The sequence below is a fragment of the Martes martes genome, assembly GCF_963455335.1.
Source record: "Martes martes genome assembly, chromosome: 1".
In the NCBI taxonomy this organism is placed as follows: Eukaryota; Metazoa; Chordata; class Mammalia; order Carnivora; family Mustelidae; genus Martes; species Martes martes.
This window is the reverse complement of record NC_137888.1, coordinates 213,396,920-213,413,209: the sequence shown is the minus strand read 5'-3', so window position 1 is coordinate 213,413,209 and position 16,290 is coordinate 213,396,920. Positions and strand designations below refer to the sequence as shown.

The following is a 16,290-nucleotide window of genomic DNA, read 5'->3' as shown; positions in this document are numbered from 1 at the left end:
GGCACAGGGAGAGACCAGGGAGGCAGCATCGGAGGGAGATAGGGTTAGGAGGGTCGTACATGAAATCTAGTGGTTCAGAGGAGGAGCGGTCTTGGGGGCAATCAAGGAAGGCTGCATGGGGGAAGGGGCATCAGGGACTAGTTGAAGCCCAGGTAGGATTTCAGTCCATCAGGGTGACTATCGGGAAGGTCAGTAGTGCTGAATAGTGCAAGAATCCCTAGTGTAGGGAGATGGGTAGAGTTCAGATCGTGGACCACCCTGCAGGCCAGTTTAGAAATCTTGCCCTTGGGGCGCTGGGGTGGCTCAGCGGGCTAAGCCTCTGCCTTTGGCTCAGGTCATGATCTCAGGGTCCTGGGATCGAACCCCGTTTCGGGCTCTCTGCTCGGCAGGGAGCCTGCTTCCCCCTCTCTCTCTGCCTGCCTCTCTGCCTACTTGTGATCTCTCCCTCTCTGTCAAATAAATAAATAAAATCTTAAAAAAAAAAAAAAAGAAATCTTGCCCTTGATCCTTTAGCATATAGGTAGCGAGTCAAGTTTTCTAAGTAGGAGCGTGGCCTGGCTAATGCCAGCAGCCACTGTCTTTGGAGCTGGCTGTTATCCTTTGCTATAAAATCATGATATGTCTAATTTTTTAAAAGATTTTTTAAAAATTTATTTATTTGACAGAGAGAGGGACGGCGAGAGAGGGAATACAAGCAGGGTGAGTGGGAGAGGGAGAGTGGGAGAGGGAGAAGCAGGATTCCCGCTGAGCAGGGCGGCCAATGCGGGGCTTGATCCCAGAACCCTGGGATCAAGATCTGAGCCGAAGGCAGACGCCCAATGACTGAGCCCCCCAGGCGTCCCAGTATATCTAATTTAAACATGTTTCCTATTTTTTCCCATGTTTACAGACATCATATTTTGTTGACCACATGCCAGTCTTTTGCAAGACTGTCATGAGAGTCTCCTACTTTCTAATTTACTGTTTCAAACCTTTTCTTTTCTTTTTTTTTTTTTAAGATTTTATTTATTTATTTGAGAGAGAGAAGCACAGAGCCTGACATGGGGCTCAATCTCACAACTCTGGGATCCTGACTTGAGTCGAAACCAAAAGTCAGATGCTTAACTGCCTGAGCCACCCAGGTGCCCTTCTAATTTACTGTGTTCAAGTTGTGTCTAAAACCAGACCAAATAAAATTTGAAGGAAAGCGTATTACTGAGGTATTTGAACTTTAGCCTGTGAACAAGAGTGTTGATTTTGCGTGTGCTGAATTTGTGGTTACTTCCTTCTAGGTTCTTAACGAGGTTTCTAATAGCTAAGGTTCCTGAAAAAGCGAACCATTATATATTTATTTCAACCCCAAACTTGTTTCTTTATATTTTTTTCCCTAGTGACCTAAAGAAGGTCTTGTAGGTAGAAACAGTGTTTGGGCATCAGAGCCTGGTATCCAACAAAGGGGTACCAAATGCGTGAATGAATTAGAGTTTGTTTTAAGAAAGAGAAAGGTCAAAATAGGTGAAAACCTTATAATAGTTCAGAAAACTTTTGTTTAGAATACTCAGGAGCACCTGGGTGGCTCAGTTGGTTAAGTATCTGACTCATTTTTGCCTCAGGTCATATCTCAGGGTCATGAGATGAAGTCCTATGCTGGGCTCCGTGCTGGGCGTGGAGCCTGCTTGGGATTCTCTCTCTTCCTCTCCCTCTGCCCCTCCTACCCAACAACACCCCCTTCCCCCGCTGGCTGTGTACACGTGTGCGCTCTCTCTCTCTCTCTCTCCCTCTCTCCCTCCCTCTTAAAAAGAAAAGGGAGGCCTGGGTAGCTCAGTCGGTTAAGCGTCTGCCTTTGGTTCAGGTCGTGATCCCAGGGTCCTGGGATTGAGTCCCACATCCGGCTCCCTACTCAGTGGGGAGCCTGCTTCTCCCTCTGCCTGCTCCTCCCCCTGCTTGTGCGTGCTCTCTCTCACTCTCTGACAAATAAATAAATAAAATCTTTTAAAAATCTTAAATAAAGAAAAGAAGAGAAAACAAAACAAAACTCACTTCAGTGACAGATTCTAAAACAGAAACAAAACCCAAGGGCACCTGCCTGGCTCAGTCCATTAAGCATCTGATTCTTGATTTTAGATCAGGTCTCAGTCTCAGTGTCATGTGCTCAAGCCCCACACTGGGCTCTGTACTGGGCATGGTCCCTACTTAAAAAAAAAAAAAAAAAAAAAAAGAGAGCAAGAGAAACAAAACCTGAAAGTAAATAAGCAAGTAAAATAATATTCCTCGGTTTATGCTTTAGTGTTCCTTTCTCCTCCAATGTTTTATTGGGTTTGATGTCAGCTATGTATTTGCTGAAAGCATTCAACCCTGTAAAAGAGACAACATAAAGGTAAAAGTAACAGAGAATCATATCCCTCTCATTTACTTTGTATTGGAGTTCCCAGCCAATGCAGTATGACTAGATAAATACATGAAATGTAAAACACATTGGAAAGAAAGAGACAACATTTGCCAAAACCAAGAGTGTCAGCTCCTAGAAGTAATAACTGAGTGCAGCAAGAGGGCCAAATACAACACAGACATTGAAAACATCAACACCTCTCTTGTAAACTAGCCATGACGACTCAGAAAAGTAGTTATAAAAAACATCATTCCCAATAGCAACAAACACTTTAAAACATAAGAAATAACTCACAGTTCCTTTATGTCTAAAACCATAAGACTCTCCTGGAGGAGGCAGAAGGAAAAGATCTGGATAAGGAGGCAGTATACCATGTTCATGGATGGCCTTTCACTTCTTAAAACTTTCCTGCCCTGAGGGAACACATTGTTTCTTTCATGCATACACATTCCTGGTCTGAAACCTTTTACTTTAGTGGGATCAGAACCATAAAAATGACAAAGCTGAAGTTCATCCTGAGTAAGGCAAGCTGTTGCTTAAAGTACTTTTTATATAATTTTATATTTGACATGGTCACACCTTTAAAATATTATTTCAAGAAGTCAAATACCCAGTCTATAGAGGTTTACTCATGCAAAGATAGATAAAACCCAAACCTTGGGGGCACCTGGGTGGCTCAGTGGGTTAAGCCTCTGCCTTCGGCTCAGGTCATGATCTCAGGGTCCTGGGATCAAGCCCCGTTTTGGGCTCTTTGCTCGGCAGGGAGCCTGATTCCCTCTCTCTCTCTGCCTGCCTCCCTGCCTACTTGTGATCTCTCTGTCTGTCAAATAAATAAATAAAATATTAAAAAAAAAAAAAAACCAAACGTTGTCTTTAAAAAGTGGGGGGGGGGGCACCTGGATGGCTCAGTCATTTGGGCATCTGATTCTTGATTTCAGCTCAGGTTGTGATCTCAGGATCGTGAGATCGAGGCCCATGTCTGGCTCTGTGCTCAGTGGGGAGTCAGCTTGGGAGTCTCTCCCTCTGCCTCTCCCCACTGCTCACACACACCCTCTCTCTCTCTCTCAAATAAAATGTGTTAAAAAAAAAAAAGAGGAATTTTGTTTGAGTAGAACATTTTTAGAGTGTCTGACATTATCTTTTTTTCTTTTCTTGTGAGAAATTGTCCTAATTTAACTCTTTTATTGTCTTTCAGAAGACAAATCTTTTTCACGACAGATAATTTCAAAAGTAGTCTCCTTCCACTTTCCATCCCTGCGTCAATGAAGGTAGTTCATTTTACTGAACCATCTGAAGGATTCTCAACATAAGTAACATTCAGGGGGAAGATACAGTTTGGAAGTACCACACTAGTCTGTTTTTGTTAGCTTGGGGGCTTATATTAAAATGTACCTCTAAAAGATATTGAGAGCAATTTCTAAGCCAGAAGTAGGGTTGATTCTATTCTGCCCTTACTACTAAGATAGGCTTTTTTTTTTCTTTTACTGAGGCAGAATTGTTGGAAGTGCTCCTTATAACTGTTTGTGCATTATGAATAGATAGATTATATGCACTAATTTCAGGGCCTCCCTAAATTGTCCTAAACCAAAACAGAAAAAACCTTTACACTCTCAGTAACTATCTTGAGAAATTCTACCGCTGGCCCCTACCCTAAAGAAGGCTTTGCCATCTATTGAGAGACCAGTGTTTCTCTTATAAGCAACACATTTATCATTTATGTTCATCATTTATAATTTACACTTTAAGCTTTATCCTCAGAGAAAGTTTTGATAAGGAAGAAGGAGGTATCCGAGGGCACCAAACACCAATTCTGAGCTCCCAGTTTCGGTCCCAGGTGAGCCCAGAATATTCAGTTCCCAACACCTAGGAACCAAACAACTCTTGCTGGCATACATGTTTCTTAAATGTGCATCTAGACGTCTTAGTTTCCAACCCGTCAGAAAGGATGCACTTCCTGATATCCTGTGTCATTATTTTCAGGTTGGCACACCAGAATTAACATCAGCACATATCGCTGACTCAGTATTGCTCTTAGTAGTGAATCAAAAAGTCTATATTTATGACTATGAAGCCAATTCCTGGAACATATCTCGAGGTATATATGTTTTGTATTTTTTCTTATTTTGTTTGCAATCTGCCAACATCCAAGAACAGGTTTGTTTATTTTGGAAATAGAAACAAAGCTGTTCCTTGGATATCAGCCCCTAGACACTACCTTGTCCTTTAAAATTCAAATGAAAATTGTTTGTACGGTGGGAACCTCATGTTCCCATTGGGGATTGTAGTTACACACCACAAACGCCTGCTCCAACATGATTGGAGTAAATGAGGGACTTCAGCGGGAATTGTGTTAGGGTGGATGTCAGGGAGGATTGAGGAGGGCCAAGAATGACCCATACATGCTCGGTGACAAGGCTGGGCGATGGGAATATTCAGTCCCACCTGCTGCCCATTAGGGACAGGGAACAGGACAGAAGGTCGAGAAGGACGAGAAGGGAGATGCCATTCTGTAGAGAAGAGGGAGGGTTGGGTACCCGTTGTGATGAGGAAGGGGTCACTTTGGGGTGCCTGGGTGGCTCAGATGGTTGGGCGTCTGACTTTTGATTTTGGCTCTGGTCACCATGTCAGGGTCAAGAGATCGGGCCCGGCGTATGGAGCGGGGACCCCGGGTTCCACACTCAACACGGAGTCTGCTTCTCCCTCTCCCTCTGTTCCTCCCCACCCTCCTGCTCTCTCTCTCTCTCTCTCTTAAATAAATCTTTAAAAAAAAAATTTTTTTTTTAACAAGGAGAGGAAAGGAAAGAAGTCAGTTCAAGGTTTCTCAACCCCAGCACTGCTGACATTTAGGTCCAGGTCGTTCTCTGTGGGGGGGCCACCCTGGGCACTGTGGGGATGTGGGGCAGCATCTCTGGCCCCATCCACCCCCTGCCAGGAGTGCGCCTCCCCCCGCCACGTCCTGACACCACAGACGTCCCCAGACGTCACCCAGTGTCCCCCGGGAGTCAAAATACCCTCAGTCGAGAGCCACAAGGGTTGGTAGATCACTATCTTGCAATGTGTTATTCTTTTGCTTCACTTATATTCGTTTTGGTGAAAGACTGTGGACCCCACTGTCCAGCCAGTGCAGTGTCCGCCAGGTGCTTGCTGAGCCCTGACTGGAGAGGGGCTGACAGCCCCCTCGGAGGGACAGAGAAGCAGAGCAGAAGAGCCACACATTGGTTTGGCCCCTGTCTGACTTCTCATTACGGTGCTGGGATTTGACCCTCAGCAACAAGGTGACCTGGAGATTCTGAGTGAAAGATGCGCGGCGGCTGGGTGGGTGCAGAATGTATCTTACCCGGGGGGAGCAGGGACCCCGGGCCTCCGTCAGGGGCTGTAGAAACAAGCCCCAGAAACCTGCTCTGACCAGTCTGGGGGCCACGTCATCAACTGTCACATCCAAACCAAACACCCAGCTGCTTCTGAAACACGAGTCCGTCCATTCCTTGCAGAACTTAGTGCCTGGAGCCAAACAGCTGCGCAGCCCTCCCTGCTTCCCCCCACCTCCCTGCCTCCGACATTCACCCCTGAGCTGGCTCTCGCTTTGCTGCCCCGCCAGCCCCCTCTATCCCCCTCCTGCGTCCCTTCTTTTCTCTCTCACATTTCATGCCTTTCTCATTTGCGGGAGGGAAGGGAGCATAAAAGCCACATAAAACTGACCATTTTAACCATTTTAAAGTGTACAATTCAGTGGCATTTAGCATAGTCCCAATGTTGTGCCACCATCTCTGCTACCTAGTTTTGGAACATTCCATCACCCCGAGGAGAAAGACCTTCCCCATCAGCAGTCCCTCCCCACCCCTCCCCAGCCCCTGACAACCACACACCCACTTTCTGTCTCCGTGGACGTGCCTGTTCAGCACATTTCACACGCGTGGACTTGCACACTTTGTGGCTTTGTTGTGTCTGGCTTCTCTCACCGAGTGTTGTGTTTTCGAGCTTCCTCCCCGTTTTAGCGTGTGTCAGCGGCTTGCTCCTTTTTAAGGCTGAATAATATTCCACGGTGTGGATGAACCACTTCTGTGCATCCATTAGCTGCTGGACACTTGGCTTGTTTCATCCTTTGAGCCATTGTGCGATACAGCGTCTATGCCTATTCCTGTATGAGTCTGTACGTGGATGTAAGTTTCCAGTTCCCTGGAGTAACCTAACCTAGGAGTAGAAGTGCTGGGTCATCTGGAAACTCCATGTTTTAATGTACTGAGGGACCGTAAGGGCTCCTCGTAACACCAGTCCGCCCAGCCTCTCTTCTTCCTCTTCTCTCCATCACTTTCTTCAACAGCATCCAAAGGGCTGACTCCCCACCCCCTGAACCCACCCTAGCTCCCACCATCTACCTTCTGTCTCTATGGATGGGGCTCATACAAGTAGACTCATGCAGGGTGTGTCCTTGTGTCTGGCTCCTCTCACCGAGCACAATGTCCTCAAGGTCCATCCATGCTGCAGGAGGTATCAGTATGTCCTTCCTTTTTAAGGCCAAATAATATTCCACTGTGTGTCTGCATGACGTTTTTGCTCATCCATTCATTATCTGTCAACAGACACCCGGGTTGCTCCCATGTTTTAGTTACTGTGAATCAGCCCGCCATGGATATGGGCATGCAAGTATCTCCTTTAGTCTCTGCTTTCGGTTCTTTTGAGTGGTAGGTCTACCCAGAAGTGGGATTGCCAGATTTCTATTTTCAATTTCTTGAGGAGCTATCATCCTGTCTCCCACACCACATGCACCCATTTACGTTCCCACCAACAGGGCACGAGGCTCCTAATTGCTCCCCATCCTCGCCAACACTTGATTTCTGATTCTTTGATAATAACCCATTTGATCATAACCCATAACCGTTGATAATAATCCCAATACGTGTGAGTGCCATCTCACTGGGGTTTTGCTTTGCATTTCCCTGATGATCGGTGATGCCAAGAGCACCTTTCTCTGTCTTGTTGGCCACATGCATATTTTCTTTGGAGCTGAAATTTCTGCTTTTACAATAGAATCTCCCTAAGAGAAAGGAGCCCTTCCCGCCACTTTGGCAGGGTCCTAAGTGTGCCTGTGACACCAGTGGCTCTCAGATGCGACAGGTGTGCCCCTCTTGGCAGTGTTTAGAGATAGTTTTAGTTGTTAAGACTGGGGGAGGGTGCCATACTGGCATCAAGTCAGCAGAGACAAAGGTGCTACAGAACGGAGTACCGTGCACACAGGACAGCCCCACAACTGAGAACCATCTGGCTCCAAATGTCAGTAGGGTCAAGGTTGAGAACCCCTGCTCTACCCTTTTCTCTGAAATGTATGGAGGTCGTGGTTGATGTATTTATTTATTTATTTTTAAAGAGTAGGCTCCACACCCAACATGGGGCTCGAACTCACAACCCTGAGATCACAACCCTGCGATCAAGAGTCAGATGCTCCGCCAACTGAGCCAGCCAGGCACCCCAGAAGCTCATGGTTTTAAAAATGATCTTGTCCTTTTAGGTATAGAACGCCCTGTTTCACATGTTTCTGGTGACAACTGTTGTTACAGCGGACATCCCTTTTGTGTGGTGAGTCTATGGTGTGGAGCCTGCCATTCCTTTTTTTGCTCTATTTTGAACAAAAATAATTATGAATGAAAATAGGGACGTGACAGCTGGGGCATCAGGTTCCATGATGGACATGGGCAGGGTCCCTGCCCCAGGGTTCAGAGAGGACCTGAGATACGGGATCACCTGGCTGACACCCTAGGAATATACCCGCCTACCTTCCTTTTTTACACTTGTTATTTTGAAATGATTATAGACCCTGCAGGAAGTCCCACGCCCCCTTCACCAATGGTCCCACCGATGGTTCCACCTTATGTAACTGTAGTAAAAAACTACAACCAGGAAGCTGATATGGAAATAACTGTGTGCGTCTAATTCTGTGCCATTTATCTATGTGTGAAGTCACAGAAAGACTACATCCCGCGAAATACTAGACTCTTCCATCAGCCCAAAGCTCTCCCTACATCCCTGCCCCACGGTCCCTAACCCCTGGCAAACACTAACCTGTTCTCCATCTCTATAATCTCATCATTTCAAGAATATCCTCTACCAGGGATCCTACAACATTTAACTCTGGGGAATTAGCTTTTGTCCACACTGGAGACTCCGCCCACTGGTTGGAGACTCCTCCCACTCATTGCGTGTATCTAATCCATTCCCCTTTGTTGTCAAGTAGTACTCCATGGAGTGTATCTGGTTGTTTCCACTTTTTGGTTATTATGAGTAAAGCTGCAATGAACATTCATTTGTGTCTGCACGTAAGTTTTCATCTCTGGGATAAACGCCCAGGAGCATGATCATGGGCATCTATCTCCTTTTTTTTTTAACTGAAATATAATTGAGATACAACAATGTATACATTTAAGGTGTACAATGTGTTGACTTGGTACATTTATATGTTACAATATGATTGACCACCATAGCATTAACTAATACCGCCATCACGTGATCGTTGTTTCCTTTTTGTGTGAGAACAATTCAGATCTAGTCTCTTAGCAACTTTGAAATGTATAATACAGTATTGTTGTCTGTAATCACTATGCTGTGTATTAGATCTCTCAAACTTATTTCTCTACCAGTTGCAAGCTTGTGCCCTTAAAGAACATTTCTCCAACAACTCTAACCCTCTATCTCCTTTTGAATGTGTTTTCTTCCAGGATATGAGTAATTCAGTTTTTGCTTATTTGTACGGAGATCAGATATCTCAGACCACTGTATATTTCTCAAACACCCGGGGATATAAATTTCAGAAGTTTGCCTATGAAAGACAGGTATGATCAATTTGGTAAAAAATTGAAAAGCAAAATAATAAATATATCTTTATGTCCTGCATTGTAGGAGTCATTAGCAATCCCTGGGTGAGCAAGAGCTTTTCTCTTTTGAAGAGTCTGATGGGCTTAGAGAGTAGGGAAAATTTCAGGTCAAAGGAGCTGGCTAGGGAGAGTAGGAAGTTAGGAAGGGTTTCAAAAGGTGTTAGGGCATTGGATGGTTTCAGGAATACTCACGTAAACAAAGCTGGGGACACAGTAAAGTCTGCACTTTTCCCCAGGTCCACCCAAAACTCAGAACCATTGGGTACCATCAACATCCCAATTATACAGAGGACAGAACGGTCCTGGCTCAGTTCCCACCCTCCCCAAAGTATATTCATCCAGAACCACAGAACATAACCCTACTTGGAAATTGGGTCTTTGCAGATTTAATGATATAAGTTGAGATCATTCTGGATCAGGGGTGGGGCCTCATTCTGGATCAGGGGTGGGGCCTCAACACCTCAATGACTGGTGTCCTTCTAAGAAGAGAGGACGTGGAGAGATGCGCACAGAGAAGAACTTGTGATGCGGCAGGAGACATTGCAGGGCCACACCTGCAAGCCAGGAGATGCCGAGGACTCCTGGCAACCACCAGACACTGGAAGAGAAGGATGGTGAGGTTTCTTCCTCAGAGGAACCAGTACTGCCGACACCTTGATTTCAGACCTCCGGCTTCCACCAATGTGACAGTACATTTTTGTCGCCTGAAGCCATCAAGCACAGGGCAGCCCCAGGACATGGATACAGAGGTGAAGGCACAGAGTGGTGCGGGGCCTTTACCATACAGCCTGGCAGAGCTGGGATCTGAACAGCTCAAGTGGACAGGATACTTGGTAGCTAAGGGCATGAGGTTGCTTTATTCTAACGCAGAGAGTGGCTTTGCCCCCAAACATTTGGAAGTATGTGCAAAGCAAGGCAGGGAGTCTGCTCTGCTCTCCAGCTCTGACCGTGTCTTGAATGCGGTTTCTCTACCCTGCCCAGGAAGCCCAAGGGAGCCTAAAACCTAACTGACCCCATGTTTGCATTCAAAATTAGGCCTTGAAGGACTTAACATCTGTGCTCAGTTGGAATTGATCATCACTAAAAAACTGATGTAGGTAGGTAGGTAAATAGACAGATAGTAAGAATCAGCTCACATGCTTAAGGGGGCAGAGAAGCCCCACAATCTGCCATCTGTGAGCTGGGGAGCCAGGAAGCCTGGTAGCATAGTTCAGTCTAAAGACAAAGGCCTGAGGACCTGGGAACCGCTGGTAGAAGTCCCAGCATCCGAAGGCCCACGAGCCAGAAACTCTGATGTTTGAGGGCAGAAGATGGACAGGACACCCCAGCTCGAGAAGAGAGATCAAATTCACCTTTCCTCCTCCTGTTTGTTCTATGAGGGCCCCCAACAGACTGGGTGATGCCCGCCCACATAGGTGAGAGTGATCTTCATTGGGTCTACTAAATTAAATGCAAATCTCTTCCAGGATCACCCTCACAGACACACCCAGAAAGAATGTTTTACCACCTACCTGGGCATACCTTAGCTCAGTCCGGCTGACACATAAAATGAACCAACACAAGTCCACCTCTTGTCAGCCTGGCGCCTATATGCATCTCCTTCAACCACCCTTAATCTCCAAATAAAGACACGAACGAGGTCATCATTCCACCCAACACAATACAACCGTCCTAAGTACAACTGCAAATGCACTCCTCCCTTCGGTGTGAAGTTTACTCTTCTCTTTGATGCCCCCTCACTCAAACACCAATTACTAATACAATAGTCTTTCTCCTCTGTGCATGTGTGTGTGCATGTGTGTGTGTGTGGGGGGGTGGTTACTGTTGTTTTCAAGGCCAGAAGGCTGACGTTCCTGATTCATCTCCTTGGAGTTCTGCCAGCAGGGAAGGAGTTGGGGTGTCTGGTGGGGAAGTGATGGGCTGGGAAGTCCAGCAACCTGTTCCAGTTGGGATGGGTTGACTGTATGTCTTGGGTCACCTCGAGCCACCATAATAGACACCACAGACTAGGTGACTTAAACAGCAGACATTTATTTTTCACAGTTCTGGAGGATGGAAAATCCAAGATCAAGATGATGGCTGATTGAGCTCCTGGTGAGGGCTCTCTTCCTGACTCACAGATGGCTGTCTCCATACTGTGTCCTCACATGAAGAAGAGAGAATGCTTGGTGTCTCTCTCTCTCTCTTTTTTAAAGATTTTATTTATTTATTTGAGGGAGAGAGACAGATAGCATGAGTGGGAGCGGAGCATAGGGAGAGGGAGAAGCAGACTCCCCACAGAGTAGGACCCTGCGATCATGACCTGAACCCAAGGCAGATTCTTAACTGACTGAGCACCCAGGCTCCCCTTCCAATAGGAATTCTTGCCCAGGCGCTCTGGTGTCTCTTCTTTTTTTTTTTTTTTAATATTTTATTTATTTGTTTGACAGAGAGAGATCACAAGTAGGCAGAGAGGCAGGCAGAGAGAGGTGGGGGAAGCAGGCTCCTCGCTGAGCAGAGAGCCCGATGCGGGGCTCGATCCCAGGACCCTGGGATCACGACCTGAGCCGAAGGCAGAGGCTTCAACCCACTGAGCCACACAGGCGCCCCTGGTGTCTCTTCTTATAAAGACACTAACCCCATCCTTGGGGCCCACTCTCATGGTCTCATCTAAACCCTCTTAGCTCCCAAAGACCCCACCTCTAAGGACTGTCCCATTGGTGATGCTAGTTTGAATGTTTGTGTGTCCCCCCACATACACAATTGGGGGAGACACAATTCAGTCCATGGTGCTGTTTATAATAGAAAACTCCCCATGATAACCTAAGAGGCTTAAATAAAATAGTAGTCTTTCTCTCTCTTACCTGAAAGATTTCTGGAGGCAGTTAGCTGGGCTGTCCCACTGTCCCGAGGACAGAGCCCTTGGTCTTATGCTCCCACTTGGCTTCTGGATGCCTTGCTGACAAATTCAAAATCAGGTGTGAGGAACCGAAGCAGGAGTAAAGGATTTAGACAACCATCTAACAGTCGGGGTCCACCCCACTTCCTCCAACACCCCCCAAAAAAGCTATCTTCATTCAAGATTCTGTCCTACATGCTACATTTCCATAAAGGGGAAATAGATCATAACAAAAAACACTTTGCTTCATTTTAGCTTATGAGGTAATCTGGAGTGAAAATCAAATGCATTAATGATTTATTCATGTGTGATTTTTTGTGTGTTTGTTTTATAGGCAGAACTAGTCGGGTCTTTGGGTGGGACCTTCTACTTTCACTCCTTGTCACAGGTTGGGCTGCTTCTCATTGATCAAGGGAAGGTGAGTAACTTTGGACTGGGAAGAAAGACTTAAGGGACCTTTGCCCCCAGCCAAGTTTTTGTTAAGACTGACATGCTTGGATTTTCATATCTGAAATCCATCTAGCTTTTCATTCAACCGGCCCCTCCATGTATCCATCTACCTAACCAACCAACCATCCACCCATCCATCCAACCAACCATCCATCCATCCATCCATCCAACCAACCATCCATCCATCCATCCATCCATCCAACCAACCATCTACCCATCCATCCATCCAACCAACCATCCATCCATCCATCCAACCAACCATACACCCATCCATCCATCCAACCAACCATACACCCATCCATCCATCCAAGCAACCATCCATCCATCCATCCATCCAACCAACCATCCACCCATCCATCCATCCACCCATCCAACCAACCATCCACCCACCCATCCATCCAACCAACCATCCATCCACCCACCCATCCAACCAACCATCCACCCACCCATCCATCCAACCAACTATCCACCCATCCATCCAACCAACCATCCACCCACCCATCCATCCATCCATCCATCCAACCAACCATCCATCCATTCATCCATCCACCCACCCAGCACCCACCCACCCACCCACCTATCTGACCTACTTATCCATCTGTCCATCCATCCCTCCCTTGACCTTCCCTCCATCCATTTACCTACTTATCCATCCATTCACCCACCCACCCGTGCACCTACCTACTCAGCCATTCACCCATCTAGTCACCTACCTATTCATCCATGCACCTATCTTCCCACTCACAAACTACCACCCTCCTTCCCGTTTCATCCGCTCATTCAGTCATGCACTTGGCAGCATTTAAGTAGTGTCTAGAGGGGCTAAGCACTGTGCTGAACACTAAGGATGAGACGCAAAGTGCAGTGTACTTTCGCTGACAATGCACAAGACTGTGTTAAATGCTTCACGCTGAACTCTTTGTTAATGATTATTTTCACGGGTATCCGGAAGTTCAGTACATGACACCTGTGACCTCACGGGTATCATTATCTAGAATAAGACTAAGTTAAGTAGAGGAGTCGGTCCATGTAAACTGCATTTGAAGAAAAAAATATTAAGGCAGAAAAAGGTCAAGTACAGTATTGCACCTTGCGGAGGTGGGATGTGCCCCTCTGGGGGCTCAGGGGAGCCCCGCTGTCAGGAAGCTTCGGGAGGTTGGGCTGACCTCCGTGGTGGACGCCCCCACTCTCTGACCACGTGCTGGGTCCCATCCCCGCCCAGAGTGTTTCATTAGCATAGTCCCCGCCCAGAGTGCTCTCATTAGCATCAAGTGCCCGGCAGAGTCCAAGGTTACTACCTGTGCACGATTTCTCAGGCTGCCCACCCGCAATCCCACAGGCTTTGGTTGGCTAGTGTCCACACTGGCTAGTGTCCACACTGGGAGGGTGGGCAGACGCACTGCGGGCTTTGGCTGGCGTGTCCACATCTGGGACGGGGGGTGGAGCAAATGCGCTGCAGGCTCCCTGCACGTTTGCATTCCTAGCCTAGGTCCGTTGAGGTGCTCCCTAACTACACCCCCTAATTAACTACCCCCCTTTCCCCACCGCGGTGTCCGGGAGGTGGCCGCATCGGGGGTCCAGCGCCATCCACCCTGCCCTGAGCACTGTGTGTCTGGCAGCCCAGAAGGAGAGGGCAGGGCTTCTCAGCCTCCCACTGTGTGCATTGCTAGAGGACGAGTTCTGTGTCTGGGGGCCATCCCACGCACTGTGGGGCGTGGAGAAGCCCCCCCACGCCATCCAGGGAGCACCCCCAGTCCTGACATCCCCTCCTATTGCCCCCCTCCCCGGGACATCGTCCAGTGTCTCCTGGGGGCAGGGCCGCCCCAGGCTGAGACCCACCAGCCCAGATAAAAAGGTCTGAAGGAAGTCTCCGCAGCAAAGCCGCAAACTCGTGGACCCCCTACCGCTGAGCCCGTGATGCCTTCTCCCAGATTCCGTGGTCTTTCCTCTCAGGCTAGGTTCGGTTACTCAGAACACCCCCTGAACAGCAGTTTTGGGCTGCCCTTCGACTACAATGGGACCCTGGGCATCCTCATCACCCCTGGCCAGAAAGGCATTCTAATCTTCTGGTTTGAGAAGAGCCTGTTGGTTTCCAGAAACTCAGGTGAGCCAGGCCCAGGCTCTGGGTGTCCCTCTGGTTTTTCTCTCTCCTACCTCCAGTAGACCCTGGCGTTCTGGATGGCAGTCCTGGCTGTGTCCATATCTCCCCCGCCCCCGCCCCGCCCACACCCCGCCCTGGTTTCCTGCCCCCTGGAGTCCTTAGGGCCACATGGGCAGGGGCTGAAAGTCGTCCACCAGTCACCTAGGACAGAGCCCACGTCTTCCCTCCAAGGGCCACAAGCCTTGTTTTGGCACCAAGGTCAGCGACTGCGGGACGTGGCTCCGGGCTGCCCGCTCGCACTTCCCCTGGCCAGAGTGAACTTGGAAACCGCACAGCTCCTCCCGCTGGCCTAGCTGAGGAATCCCAGCAATGCCCACCAGCAAGCACGAGACAAAAAGCAGCAGGCAGCCCCCCCTCCCCTTTCCAGGAGGAAAGGGGTACTGTCGGGGACCCCTGGGCACAGGTGTGTCTGCAAGACCACCCACCCTGAGCACCAGCCAGGCTTCCTGAACACCATCAGTCCCCCCACACTCCCCCGCCCTCTCCCACCCCCCTACCCCCGAGCAAGAGAAGGGCTCAGGGCTGGCCTGTCCATTTGGAGAGCTCGTTCGAGAAGCTCTGCTTCCTTACATATGTTACCCATACAGTGAAAGGCATTCCATGACGTCCACGCCTCCCGCAGTGAGACAGCCTTTCTCGTGAGCTCTGCAGCCGATGTGCCGCGTTCCTGTCCCATGGGGGCGCACGGGGTTGGTTTTCTCGAAGCCAAGCGCCTTCTGCTTGAGGCTCTACAGCCCTGCGCCTCGGTGCTGTGCTTTCCCCCACCCGGTATCCTTTGAGTCCCTCACCAAGGACTGGGCAGGCAGCGGGATCGCTCCGCATTTCAGCAGGGGGCGGGGGGGGCAGTTTCCTCATGACTCCGCTCTGTCGTCTCACAGGTCAGCTCGTCTACCCTGTCCATGTGCGAGAAGGAACGAACACCTTGTATTCCTCCATTTCTGAAGCCAACATCACCATCCACAGCGTTGCTGCCAGTGCGTGCCCTGCCTATGGGTAGCTTTCTAGGAGTGCCCTCTGCGGGGCTTACTAACCACTGACCCGCTAGACCCAGTCCAGCCAAAACCGAACCAGACCAACCTAAACCCAAACCCAGACGTGATTATCGCATATTCGAGAACAATTCCCAGCATAAACTTCTGTCCTCTTGCACCGTGCGATAGAATGGGGATGGGCTGTTGGCTTCCTGGGGCCGCAGCAGCCAATGCCCACACACTGGGGACCTTAGAACGACAGATGGTTCTGAAATCAAGTGTCAGCAGGGACCTGTTCTGGGCACTGGGCATAGGCTCCAGGGAAGGATCCGCCCCAGGTCTGTCTCCTTGGCTTGTGGAAAGCTGCGCCCCCCACCCCCACCCCCGTGTCTCCACGCTGCGCTCCCTCTGGGCGCGGTTGTGTCCAAATTCCTCCTCTTTTTACAAGGACACAAGTCCTCCTGGATTCCGACCCACCCCGATGGCCTCATTTTAACTTAATCACCTCTGTAAAGACCTGATCTCCAAATACAGTCACCTTCTGAGGTCCTGGGAGTTAGGGCTGCTACATACCTTTTTTGGAAGGGACACATTCC

At 48.6% G+C, this 16,290-nt stretch overlaps 1 protein-coding gene across 1 annotated transcript in view; it reads left to right on the top strand.

Moving 5' to 3' along the window:
• Positions 1 to 16,290, top strand: part of CATSPERD (cation channel sperm associated auxiliary subunit delta) — a gene marked incomplete at both ends in the record, with an annotated part of 48,464 nt that overhangs the window by 5,404 nt on the left and 26,770 nt on the right. The window contains 7 exons of the mRNA XM_080822367.1: positions 3,564 to 3,636; positions 4,349 to 4,463; positions 7,875 to 7,942; positions 9,079 to 9,192; positions 12,447 to 12,530; positions 14,516 to 14,666; positions 15,602 to 15,697. Of these exons, the coding sequence (XP_080678493.1) occupies positions 3,564 to 3,636; positions 4,349 to 4,463; positions 7,875 to 7,942; positions 9,079 to 9,192; positions 12,447 to 12,530; positions 14,516 to 14,666; positions 15,602 to 15,697 (701 nt within the window). The remainder of the gene's footprint in view (positions 1 to 3,563; positions 3,637 to 4,348; positions 4,464 to 7,874; positions 7,943 to 9,078; positions 9,193 to 12,446; positions 12,531 to 14,515; positions 14,667 to 15,601; positions 15,698 to 16,290) is intronic.